Genomic DNA, 14,182 nt, shown 5'->3' on the forward strand with positions numbered 1-14,182 from the left:
CTCAAACCTTACACTTCATTAGCTGCTGCAGGGAAACACTGTCATCACTGGAATTCTGTCCTAAACAGTTCAATATTTTTTGTATTGTTTTTTATATTGTTTTATATTGTTTTTGTATTGTTTTTTATATCAAAAAGTACTTAGCTTGCATAAGCAAGGAATACAGTCAACACCTGATGCTGGCAGCATTTCGAGAGCATACCCAACTGCTCTCTGCTTCAGGGGAACTCACCATCTTGTCCAAGGATATGATTTTCTCAGCTATTGAGGTGTAAGGTTTGAGGAATTGTGTCTTTGATAACTCTAGTACCAGCATAGGGGGACCTGCTGCCTGATATCACTCTGCCATACCCCTAATATCTGCATAAGGGACCTGCTGCCTGTTGCCTGATGTCACTCTGCCATACCCCTAGCATCAACCTAGCGGGCCTGATGCCTGACTTTAAGAAAAATTAGAAAAAATTAAAAAAGTGAATATCTTTAGAAATATTTTTGAAAATAATAAAAGAATAATAGATGGAGGAAAAGAAAAGGATAACTGCAAATCGGTTACCCTTGTCAGAAACCTCCGTACAAAAAAACCACCAGACAAGGATTCCCTTGCACGTTCAAGTTGGTGAATTGATTAAAAAGGAAAAGAGGTTGGTTAGTGACTAGTGAATACTCCTAGGGTCAGCATAGGGGACCTGCTGCCTCTTGTTTCTCTGCCATACTCCTAGTACCAAAAAGATAATCCATAGTCAGATGAAAGACAAACATTAAATCTCTATATTATCTGCAAACTAAATAAACAAACAATAGGCATGTGAGAGCTAATGCTCATATTGTTAGGCTATCATTTTGCTAAAATTGCAGGTTAGCCATACTTTCATCATTGCATCCCTCCATCCATACTAGAGATATCAATTTTTTTAGAATTTTTTAAAATTCTCATCAAATAGTGTCCATTAAAACACTTATCTATTTATTTAAAAAATCACAGTATCTGCTTCAGATCTTGAAAAACCCAGCATAGTACCAGCATAGGGGACCTGGTACTAGCATAGGGGACTTTCTGCTTCATGTCTCTCTGCCATACTCCTAGTACCAGCATAGGGGACCTTCTGCCCCATGTCTCTCTGCCATATCCCCAGTCCCATAAATGACAGATTCACCATGCAATAACATGAGATTTAATTATAATTGATCTTCATCAAAACCAAGACGCTATTTACACTCATTAGCAGAGTGCTTATGATCTATAGCTGGACCACATCTATGGATTATAATCATTGGTCATCGGTGAATATTTGTTTTTATAAATTATTCTTATTTGCAATTAAAAATCACTTATATTGTCATGGACTTCTCTATGTTCTCAAAGTTCATGATATTCACAATTCTGCCACCCAACAATGTTCCGGTGTTCCATCCATCTGAATCAGTAGTATGAAAGTTGAATAATGATAGATTAAGGCTCAACAAAAATTCAAAATTGCAATGTAAACATTAATATAGTGTTAAACTATATTAATATATATTAAAACTAGTACATCATATCAAATAGAGAAGTATTTTTCTTAGCCAACAATAACTGAATAAATGCTATCACCAACAGTGTGGCGATACGTTCCTACATATTGTGATAAGGTGCATAGTGTATCTAAGGGGAAAAACCTGGACCAGTTCACTTCAGGGAGAACCCGGGGCAAAGCCAGGCAAAGTTTTCAACTAGCAATAATCACACCTCAGTTTTGCCTCATAGACTATGATACTGCCACTGGGGCAAAGCCAGGCAACAGAGACTACAGGGGAAGACTACATTTCCCAGGTTCTTTGAGGCAAGAACAAGCCAAAGGGAGAAAGGAAAGAGGCTTGATTATACACCTGAGAATGGCACCTGGGAAATGTACACACCTGAACCCATGATGACGGAGGAGGAAGGCACTGGAGATACATTGGAGTTTAAAGGGAAGCTCAGCTTCTCAGAGGAGGAGGAAGCCATGGTCGTGGAGCAGTGAAAACTACTAGCACTGACATGGAAACAAAGTAAGTGGGGATTACTCTAAGTTTTGTTTGATTCTTTTGCCTGGTTTGTGGTTTTTTTTAAGGACTGGGAGGACTGTGGTCTGCAGCACAACTGAGGGGAGAAAGGGAGTGTTGTGCCTCTGCCTTGTAGGGTGGTTTGCTGGCTGGAAGGCTAAGCTCGTTTGTCTCCTGCAATGAATTGAGGGACACTAGAGCTTGTGTAGTTTTCATTTTTAAACTGTGAAAGGTGTTGTATACAAACTTCTTTTTGTTCTTACATTGCTGCGGGACGGAGCTCGCATGGACCTGCTGTGGTGGACATTAAAGCAACTGGCTGAATGTGTGTGAATGCACCAGAGGACACTTTTGAGCTGGAGAACCTTAATGTGGTGTGTGGAGTCCTGCAGGGTGAAACTGCCTGGGAAAGTTTGATCAGCGGACAGCTGGGCTGAGGATTCTCCCTGACCAGTGCCTCGGGACAATATCCATCATGGAAATAAACTTTTCTTACTTCATGAGGACTTCCACTCAGCCTGACAGCATCTCTGTTCACTGGAAACTAATTAAGCAATGCTGTTGCCATTTTAAATGCTCAAAAAGACAGGTAATCTGTCTGATGACATGCAAAAACATAACCCTAACATCACAATATTGTCACAAATGAAAATAATAAAATGGTATACCAATCAATATCCTCACTGAGTCCATATAGGGATATGGTATTAAGTTCAAAAATAAGTTCTGTTTGCGATAATTTAAAATTAATGCTATATCGCCAGCCTTTTTGGAATTGTAAATGACCTGTAATACTGTCCATTGTAGATCCATAAACGTGTGTTGAAACTCTTCATAATACTTAACTAAAAGAGTTTGCAATGTTTTTATATTAATTCCGCTGAAGTGTTCCCTTAGATGAACACAGATTCTATGGCTGGTGCGACCAATGTATACTAGTGGACAAGGGTATTGTTTCATATATATCACATTAGTTGAAGTGCAACTGGAGTAAGCTTTGTGAGTGATCTTAACATGAGTAGTAAGATGAGTCCAATCTTGGCCAGTAATGACTTCCAGTGATGATGTCAGACTGAGTGGAAGTCCTCATGAAGTAAGAACAGTTTGTTTGATATAGTGTTCTGGTTTATATTAGCATTTCCAATGCCATTTTGAATTGTTATTGAGACTAAAACTATCATTGTTCAACTTTCATGCCCTTGATATAGATGGACAAAACACTGGAACAGTGTCAGGTGGCAGAATTTTGAATATCATAAACTTTGAGGATATACAGAAGTCCATTACAATATAGGTGATTTTTAAATACAAATAAGAAAAAATTAAAAAAAGAAATATTCAGTGATGACCAATGATTATAATACATAGACATAGTCCAGTTATGGACCATCAGCACTCTACTAATGAGTATAAACAGCATCTTAGTTTTGATGGTCAGTTATAATTAAGTCTCTTGTTATTGCATGGTGAATCTGTCATTTACATTACATTGTTTTTTACCTATACTGTTTTCTGACAATTGTATTGATATCCCTAGTACCAGCATAAGGGATCGTTTGCCTCCTATCTCTCAGCCATACCCCTAGTTCCAGGCTAGGGGACCTACTGCCTGATATCTCTCTGCCATACTCCTAGTGCCAGCATAGAGACCTGATTCCTGATGTCTCTCTGACATACCCCTAGTACCAGCATAGGGTTGTGATGCTTCATGTCGCTCTGCCATACTCCTAGTACCATAAACATGAATTTCACTCAATATAACAATGAACTGCACACATTGCACAAAACTTACTTTGCAGAAAAGGACTTCATATAGAAAGACACCTGGACTGCACTATATTGCTTAATGCCTTATATCCTAGATATAAAGAGCTAGAGTATTTATAATCATAGGTTTGGGATAAGTCCTATAACTCTGAGTCCCATACATTTGTTTAGAGAACACTATTTTTTATATATGGAAATAAAAGCTGCCTAGTAGAAATGAGGCAAAGCAGAGTAGAAGACAGTTACTTATCTCCAAACTCTGGAATCATAATCTCAAAAGCAGATGTCAAAGTAGCTTTAAATCCACAGGAGATAATTTCTACTAGTGCTGTCTCATCTGCATTTTTTCACTTCATGGGTTCTCTTCAAACATATTGTTACCACTATACACTAACATGTCAGAGACAGAGTGGAAACACAATTTTAGTTGCTTTTTTTTCACTCTGTGAGTTCTGTTGAAATGTATTGCTACCCCTAGCACCAGCATAGGGGACCTGCTGCCCCATGTCTCTCTAACATACTCCTAGTACCAGCATGTGGTCTTTCTGGCACATCCCTAACTGTAATGCCCCTAATACCAGCATAGGTGCCTTGGTACTACTGCTTCATCTACCTGATATGTCTGCATGCTATACCCCCTTCACAGGTGCCATACCACCTAAAGAACTCACTGTCACATGCCAACCTTCCATAATATTGCTGATGTCCTCTTTTGGAGCCTGGGGTGTTTTTCCCACATTTGCACTCTTCTTGGTTTGTTATACTGGGGTGTTTTATCTCTTGAACAAGCATTTGAGAGAAGTAAAACGAAAGACACAGTTTTCATTACCAGAGACCAAAAATTGTTTGATTCTTCTTTTTCTTCAACAATCTCAGCCTGGATCTCCTACCCTGTTGTATTTTTTATTAAACTGGGATAGTTTCTCCAACAAAGCCCTCATTCAGATAAAGAACTGCTGGTACAAGGCAAAAGATGCTCAAAAGAAACTATTTACTGAACTGAATGTCATGAAAGGTAAAAATAGTAAGAGGGAACTCATGCAAATCAGTAAATGAAGAAGTGCCAGCTTGACAGCAATCAGGTACAGAATATGGTAAGGATTTTTTTGCCCAAAAAAGCCCTCATTCTGAAGGAGAAAATACTGGCACAAGACAAAAAATACTCATGCAAAACCATTTCTCTGTTCTGAATGTGATAACACTTACGGCCCAATTTTAAAAGGGCCACGCTCATAAATTATGGGGGTTACATGCGTAGCCGGGCCCTGCGCACATCTCATGCATTTTATAACGGGCCCGGCCACACATGTAACCCTTGTTACAGGCCCTACAAACGGGGCAGGATTGGGATGTGATCTGGACAGGAAGGAGAGAGGTGGGGAGGGCTGGGACACCACTGTCCCAAGGAAGTGCACTCGTCATCTGGTCAGCATACGGAGATTACTTCTGCTCTGGAGCAGTAAGTAGGAAAATAAAAAATTAGGGAATAGTTAGGGTACGTTTAGGGGACAAGGAGGAGAGGGTAAGAGGGAGGAAGGATAGAGTTAGTGGTAGAAAAGTTCTCTTCGAGTCTTCTCCTTAATTGAAGCAGACTGGGAGGGAACTGGGGGAGGCCCAATTGTGTCATCACATATTTTGTTAAAATTCCACCCCCCTGAGCCCGGAGTTGACCACCCACCTGCACATGCGCGCACGGACATGAAAATACGGCGCACATGTGCAAGCGGGACTGTATTTTATAACATGCATGTGCTGACGAGTGCATGTTATAACATTGGCGCATCCATGTGTGCGCACTGGGAATTGTGCACAAATGGACGCACATGCGCATGTCTTAAAATCAACCCCTTAGAGTAGTACCAGAGATTTCATGCAAAACCAGATAACCAGGACAAGGCTAGCTCATTGATGTGGGAAATGGTCTCTAACTAAAGCAGTCCTCACTGTTTTCCTGGAAAACCACCCCAGAATCATTACAGAAACCAATGTGATGTACTAAGTGTGATAATAATCTTTACATTTTGCATAACCGTTCTACAAGAAAATTTAAATTCCACCCTGTACCATGTGGATTTTTGTGCGACTCAGCCTTGCTTCCATGCTCAGACCTTACACCTTGGAGTTTCCTTTACCACTGTGCCCTGCTGTTGCATCCCAGAGCTAACACCTTGCCAGTCGGGGGGGATGGGAGGAGCTACTTTGCACCTCTCATGGTGGTTTGGAGCCATGAAACTATTCTTTGTGATGCTTGGCCCTTTTTTCAGTGCTTGCCTTGTAGGTTTTACTGCCACCTTTTCTGCTTTGCTCCCACTTTGTGTTGCCTTAGGATGCTAATGCCACTTTTGGTGCCAGTTTTGCACTTGAGATGCCATCTCAAGGGTTCATGACACTGTTGCTGGTGTCCTCTTTTGGAGCATTGGAGTGTTCTTCCCACTTTTTCTGCTACTTTTCTCCTCTTACAGTGACTTGCTAAAGTCCTGCAATTGCTGGTACCTCTTTGCACCTTTACAGAGTAATAGACTCATTCTAGGTATGTTGGAGTTCTTTCCCCCTTCTGTTGATTTCTTCCAAAAAGTTTTAAGACAATTGATTAGAAAACCCCTGTTGTATAGCCCAATATAGGCTGAAAAATACCTGTAATTCTTCCTCCAAAGACTTTAATGGCAAGCAAAAATGAATCAAACTTAAAAACAAATTAGTGTCCTCACGAAATGAATTTTAAAATGAAACAATTTTTTTTTCCTGTTGCACATGCCTAAGTCAGCCAAATACAGATGATTTTACTAAGAAAATACAATGGAAAAATATGAAAATGACCTCTATTCTAAACTCCCACTTGGATATGACTGGATTGAAAAGAAGACAGCTGATCTGGATTGAATAAAATATAAACCTATAAGAATAATGTAGAAAAAAAGCTTGTAGATGTATATTTGAAAAACTTCTCTGATTGATGAGTAGCGTTAGTAACGTCAGGATAGATATCAACATTAAGTCCAAAAATGTCTTATTCTTGTTTAAAAACTATTTTTCCATATATAATTTCTATCTACAGAGTTAAGCTGATCAAATTTGTGACCTTTGAGGTTCTGCTGTGCAAAGAACCAAGTGCATTTTCGCTATCTTAAGTCATGACAACAGATGAATTAATGACAGTTGATAACCCAACTTTCCCCATTTTAGACAGATCATTTGATCTTGATAAATATTCAGGTAAATAATGGGCTGGATTTTTAAAAGGCCCGGTGACACGCATAAATCCCCAGGAAGCGTGTAAGTCCCAGAGCTTGCAAAAAGGGGCGGGGGTGGGGCCTGAGGCTCCAGGCACAGTGGCCATTTGACTCTGTGCTTGGGATCACGCGCCGGGCAGTTGGCCGGTGCGCGCAACTTACTTCAGCCCCAGGGCTGAAGTAAATTTGGAAACAACAAAAAAGGTAGGAGGGAAGGTGGGATGGGGGTAAGGAAATGGGGGAAGGCAGTGCGGCTTGGCAGGTGCAAGGTGCACAATTGTGCACCCCCTTGTGTACGCCGACCTTGGATTTTATAATATGCGCGCATGTTATAAAATCGCGCATACATGTGCGTGCACCGGGTAGCGCGCACACATCTATGCCCGCGCGCAACCTTTTAAAATCTACCCCTATTTGCATATAGAATTGTTGATATAAACTCTGTGGAGTGAATTTCAAAAGGAGTTACACATATAAAATTAGCACATATCGGGCAATTTTGAAAAGCCCATTTATGCATGTAAAAACTTCTGAAAATTCAGTCCTATGAAATGAATTTTTAAAGGAGTTGCACATGTAAAATTTGCCATTTTCAAAGGCCTATTTATGTACATTAAACTGGATTTTACATGCATAAATTGACATTAAACTCATAAATGAGCTTTGGAAAATTGCTACTCTTATGCACTTAATTGCTTTGAAAATTCACTCCATAGGGTTGAATTTTCAAAAGGTTTTATGCGCATAAATGGACTTTATGCATGTAGATGGGCTTTTGAAAATTGCTCAGATATATGCTATTTTTACATGCATAACTCTTTTGAAAATTCACTCCTTTGTATAGAGTAATACCTCCAATGGTATGTCTTAAAACAGATTCAACCTTGCATAATTGATAGGCATTGGAAAATTTATGACATGATTTTTGAATTTCAAATGTTTTTCTATGCTCATCAGTTTTCTAGATATTATGAAATCGTCTTTAATTAAGGTGCCTAGAAACACTTGTTGGCTAATAATTTTATACAGTCTATGTATCAGTTTCTTTAATTTCTGCTTTGTTTTAAAGTAACTGGGTTTCTAGCTCCTTGACACTACTTTGTTTAATACCTATCTGTGCTTCTATTGTTTGTTCTGCTTTGGTGATTGCTCTTCATAGCATTCTAGGCTAACAGCCTATTTAAAGGCTTAGAAAAGAATGCAATCCCTATTCTGCAGAATTGGTTAGGTTTACAGAGCCTGGGTTGTTAGTATAACCCTGATGCGCCAACACTACTAACCTCCATCTCCAACACCTCCACTTTGGTCAATGCAATCTGGACAGGGTGAGAACTAGTGGAATTCCTTCCATCAGAACTGAGGCAAATTCTCAGAGGACCCTTTAAAATGCAGCACAGGATGTAGCATATCCAGTCTGTGAATCTCCTATCCTCAGGCATCGACTTCTCATAATATTCCAAGGGAGTAGACTGTGTACCCAGTGAAATCCTCACCAAAGATTATAATTTCCCTCTGCTTGAGGTCATCATCATAAGGGAAAGCCCTTGTTTTCCCAAGAAAAAGGACTATTACGACTACAAGCAGATCTTATTGATGTCTGCATGCTGTTACCATCTGGATTTCCCATTTTGCTTTTTATGAATGTATTCAAATCTGTTATCTGAAAATGGAGAAGGACTTGCCCCTCTCATTATCTACATTATGTTTATGAAAGCTCATTTCTTTGTCTGCTGAATGGTAGAATATCTGTAACTCAGCACAAATGAATTCATTCAATAACACCACAGAAAACATCTAAATATTCACAGGGAGAGTTCTTTTGTAACATTGTGGGTGACTTACATGGCAAATATGTACACAAATTCACCAAATATCAAAGAGAACATTCACATGCACATTCACTTTGAAAATTATCCCAAAGAAAATACAGAAATAAGTTTTATAACTGGCTTTCTGAAGTGCATAAACTTCCTGTGTAAACTTACATGCATACCTTTAAAAATTGAAAATTATCCTCCCAATTTGATAACGGCCTGTGTAGAGTAGTTCCAAATGTTCAAAGTAATGGAGATTTCAGCCCTAGTTTCAAAGCTGACTTCACACGTGCAGGTTTACTTTGAAAATTAGCAGGAATGCATGTAGCTTAGCATGGCACAGGCGCACACATTGATGCCTGCTACAGAGAAGGCATAAATGTGCACATGAACATTTAAGCACCTAACTTTTGAAAACTGAAAGCACGCACGAAAATGATTTCTCTGCCCCAGCTCTATCTTTGGGAATGCCTCTTTACAATGCGCAGAAAAGTACATGCAAAATGGTTTCTATGTGTACCTTTCCATCTACATTCCCTGAGGTAATTTTCAAACCACGTTTTGGGTATGTTAATGCTTTGAAAATGACTTCTTCTATACATAAGTGAAAACTCTGCTCCAAACCTGCCCCCAGGAATGCCCCCAGGAATGCCCAATCTTGGTAAACATACATGAGACACACATAATTTTACCCACATATTAAGCAGGCAATTTTATAAAACCCCATTTCTGCACGTAAAACAGTATTTTACGGGCAGAAATGCATTTGAAAATGATTCCCTGTGTATTTACAATCTAAATGAATGAAAACTAGGAAAGCAGGAGTCCTTTATTTTATGATTAAAATATTCAAAGAAAATGTTTAATAAAGGTGAAACATGTGCAGTAATTCTATCTGATAAGTACTAAGGAGCCTCTTATAATTAACATGTTTCTTTGAAAAAGGAGTTATATTAAACTTAAATAAAGCTGAATTGATTCATTAGTCCCCTTTAGATTGAGGATACATGTAGGTAAAAAAGTGCTGAAATGGCTTTTATAGCATGTGATACAGATATACGTTTTTGGCCATGACTATGCCATTCATGACTTGAAAACCCAAAATTTGTCGGTTGAATTGTTTTGGGGCATTCAGCCATGTAAATCTTAAGCACTCTTTTCAGTTGAAAATCTGTAGCTATAACATGCTCCCTAGACCTTATTTTCAAATGATTTTTTGTAGTTTACAGATGTTATGCGGGATCCTATAGAAAAGAGGACATAAATATATAACTATCGCATAGAGTAGCTGTATGATAATAGCCAACTCTAAATTTGTGTTTCAAATATTTTATTATGTTCCCATGAAACACTCTTTTGTAATTTAAATTTTATTGATCACTACAGAGAAATACAGATCAAATGATTTGGACTATAAAGTTAAAATTAGGCCAGAGATGTTCTATTATCAAGGAAAGAAACTTCCAGACATGTAAGACTGAAACTTTTGCTCTTTTGGAAAGCTACCATCATAACCCATTTTCTGATCTCATTTGAATTTGGTTTACTTTAGTAAATACTAAAGAATGAATTTTCAAAGGAGTTATGTCTATAAAAGTAGAATATATTGTAGCAATTTTCAAAAAGTCGATTTATGTGTTTAAAACCTTTCAAAAATTCAGCCCTATGGAGTGAATTTTCAAAGGAGTTGTGCTTAAATGTAGCAACTTTCAAAAGCTCATTTACATGCATAACTCTTTTGAAGATTCCCTCCTATCCAATTTTACAGTAGTATTGTTTTTCCTATGAAATTGTTCTATGTATTAACAAACCAGTAATCTTGTAAAGAGAAGACAGATTTCCATTATTAGGTGTTGATATACGACTCTAGCTTGACATTGATCAATGCAATAAAAATAACCAAATGCACAGAAGAGTTCTGTGAAGTGAACAAGATCTTCACAGGTGCCCTGGTTTTCATTTTCTGTTTAATAAAGAACATTTATATTATTCAAAAAAGATTACGTGCCATTTGCCATCTCCCATCAGTCAACCCCCACTCCTCCCCCCTGCCAAAAGAAAACCTTAATTATCAATGCTCAAACTGGACTGTGCCATAGCTGACACATTTCAGTCCTTCCATAGTAGCTTTGGATCTTTAGTGAAGCCTTGCTTACCTTCTGTGAGAATTTCTGTTGCTATTTACATGGCCTCGCCCTGTGCAGCCTGGTGTAGGACACTTAAGAACATTTTCATGCATGGCAAGAACTTGACAGGGAGAGCAACAAAAGAAAAACAGCAGAGTATAAAATCCAAAAGTCAAGATAAATCCCAGTATATGAAGCCACTGTGAAGTTATGCATGATTAATGAAAAAACCAGCATGTTTCAAAATCTGCATACTGTGCACCAGTAGAATGGAAGGAATGAGAGCGGGAACTATGTCTGTTCTTATCATGTGATCACTGCTGTACCTCACAGGATAGTTACAGTAATTCAAGGATCTGTAGATTTAGAAACCTGGTAGGCCTATGACGCACAGATGCAGTTACCCAGTTGTTTACAATAGTTGATAAAATTGTCCTTGGAGATGACTAACATAAAATATATCCATGGAGAACTATTTTTCTGTGGCATTCCAAACTAATAAAGAAAAATTCCATAAACCTGTTTTTAATGGATATTTTCTATTTCGCAATAGTGCTATTACCTTCTATAGCAGGCATCCCCTGAAGTTTGGGAACAGAAGGGCACTTTGCCTTCCTTTTTATTGCCTTTGACTCCCCGCCCCAACCATATGATTTCCTTTCCATAAGATAATAATTCTTAATTATGTATCATTACTCTGCTGGAACACAATTGTGACAGGTGCAACTCACTCTTTCCCCGCCCCATTTATAACCCAACCCTGCCCCCTTCCCCCATTTCCCAAATGGATCTATAAAATAAACCCTGCCTTCCTTTAATTGCCTTTGATCCCCCTCTACCCATAACATTTCCTTTCCATAATATAATATTACTTAATTATGTATCATTATGCTGATGAAACAGAACACTGACACCTTTTAATAATGTGAACAATCTTTGAATAATGGTTAGCACTGTATACACATTAGCAGCAAAAGAAATGGTAGATTGCCTGTAACAATGATAGACATGCCCAGGTGTTATGCGTATAAACCCTGAATTAGCCAATCTGATATTTGTGTGTGTGAAGCATCTGAGTGACCAGAGATTTAATTAGGGATAGAGCCTTAAGTGCCTTGTTTTGAAAGGATTATCCCTATTTATGTCCTCCAAACCAAATCCAATTTAAAAGTAGTACATTGCAAACACAGTTACAGTCAAACATCTTATTTAAAATTAAGCAGGTATAGACAATTATAACTTCAGATTCACTATTTAACTGTGTGTGCGTAGTCTGAAACAAAGAGACTGCAATACACATATATACTGTCTGACACATAGAATGCCAAATAAAGTTAGAGAAAGCTGGAACAGACACACACAAGAAAGAGATAACAGAAAAAAATAGAACAAGAGCCTCGTGCAAGCATGCATGCACATACATTCACACCCAGGTCAGAGACAAAGCAGATAAAGAAGAAATTTAGTCGGAAGGCAGAAAGAGAGACGCAAACAAAGAGTTAAAAAACAGAGAAAGAGAGGGAGAGACAAGAAAGAAGGTTTGTATCTGGGAATAAGAGAAAGATTGGAAGTGTCTGAGTAAAGTTGCAGGTGTGGGGGGCTAGTCTTAAGCCATGTGTGTGAGAACAAGTGACAGTATGTGTTCATTTGTATGAGGGAACATGATGATGTGAGAACCTCTGAGAATAAGCAGAATATCTTAAGGGAAAAATTAAATAACTAAGGAAAGTTGAGGACAGGGAAGTGAAAAGGTGTGAACATTAAGTTAAGCAGAAATAAAAATGAAGCATAAATGAAAATACAGGCATTTAAAAAAGAGAGATTTTGGCAAAAGAAGCAGACATAGTACCTGATTCACACAGAGGTAGATTTTAAAAGTCTTGTGTGTGCAAAAACAGCCACTTATGTGAGTAAGTTATGCCAATTTTAAATGGCTGGGAAGGACGTGTGTACATTACATAAGAATATAAGAAACTGCCATGCTGGGTCAGACTAAGGGTCCATCAAGCCCAGCATCCTGTTTCCAACAGAAGCCAAAACCAGGCCAAACCTGGTTACCCAAACACCAAGAAAATCCCGTGCTACTGATGCAATTAATAGCAGTGGCTATTCCCTAAGTAAACTTGATTAATAGCTGTTAATGGACTTCTCCTCCAAGAACTTATCCAAACCTTTTTTGAATCCAGGTGCACTAACTGCACTAACCACATGTATCCAGAAAAAGGTGCAGGGCCAGCACTGACACCCACCTCAGAAGGCAGTGTGAATGTGAGAGAGAGAGAGAGAGACTCTTTTTGTAAAGCTCAGTCTGACAATATATGGACCATTGTAAGGGGCACTTTGATTAGGGGTGAGTTTCAGGAGGTGGGTTGGGATTGGGTGAGGGGGTGTTGTTAAGGACACATTCAAAGGTATTTCTTGTAAAATTGACATTATTAAAGAATTTTTAAGCGATGAAAATTCTAACAAGAGGAGTTGATTTGTGCACTGCATTCTCTGCTAGCTGCATTGTACAAATCGACTCCTTTTCATCGCTTATAAGGTCTAAAATTCTTTAATAATGTCATTTTTACAAGAAATACCTTTGAATGTGTCTGTTTTTGCACACTCAAGACTTTTAAAATCTAACTCTAAGTGAACCTGGCCCATAAAGAGGAAAATACTGTGAAATCATGGCATATTGGGCTAATAATCCATATATGAATCTCAAGTCATTCAGAATACTTTCCATGCACTGAAACATTGCATATAATTCAAGGGATTTCAATTTCTAAGTCAATTCAGTCCTGTCCATCTTGCTAATATTTGCCATTTAGGGTCTCAATTAATGATGATTGGTGTAGTAATATTTGTAATGCAGACTCCTGTCCAGTAGGAAATTGAATGGGACCACCAGCACTTTTCACTTAGGTCATCAGCTGATGATGATTTTTGCTCACTATTGACAAGACCAGATTTAGACCAGCAAACCTGGGTATGCATGTGTTCATGTGTGTGCGCGTGCATGTATGCACTTGTGTGTGTGTGTGTGTGTGTGTGTGTGAGAAAAGATCCATATGTTAGTTGCAATCTATTCAGCCTCCCCTTTAAGAAACACATTTTATAATAGAGTATACTGTATATGCAAGCAACACAAAATAGGTTACATTCATTCCAGAGGACATTTGTCTGTAGATAGCTTACACTCAAGTGATGCAGTAATAATCCTGGGGAAATTCTGTGC

At 38.4% G+C, this 14,182-nt stretch overlaps 1 protein-coding gene across 1 annotated transcript in view; it reads right to left on the reverse strand.

Annotated features, from left to right (window-relative positions):
• MYT1L (myelin transcription factor 1 like) overlaps positions 1–14,182 on the reverse strand; it is an 822,727-nt gene that overhangs the window by 536,753 nt on the left and 271,792 nt on the right. Inside the window, exon 8 of the mRNA XM_029597019.1 lies at positions 10,990–11,080. Coding sequence (XP_029452879.1) covers positions 10,990–11,080 — 91 coding nt within the window. The remainder of the gene's footprint in view (positions 1–10,989; positions 11,081–14,182) is intronic.

The sequence above is a fragment of the Rhinatrema bivittatum genome, chromosome 3 (assembly GCF_901001135.1).
Source record: "Rhinatrema bivittatum chromosome 3, aRhiBiv1.1, whole genome shotgun sequence".
NCBI lineage: Eukaryota > Metazoa > Chordata > Amphibia > Gymnophiona > Rhinatrematidae > Rhinatrema > Rhinatrema bivittatum.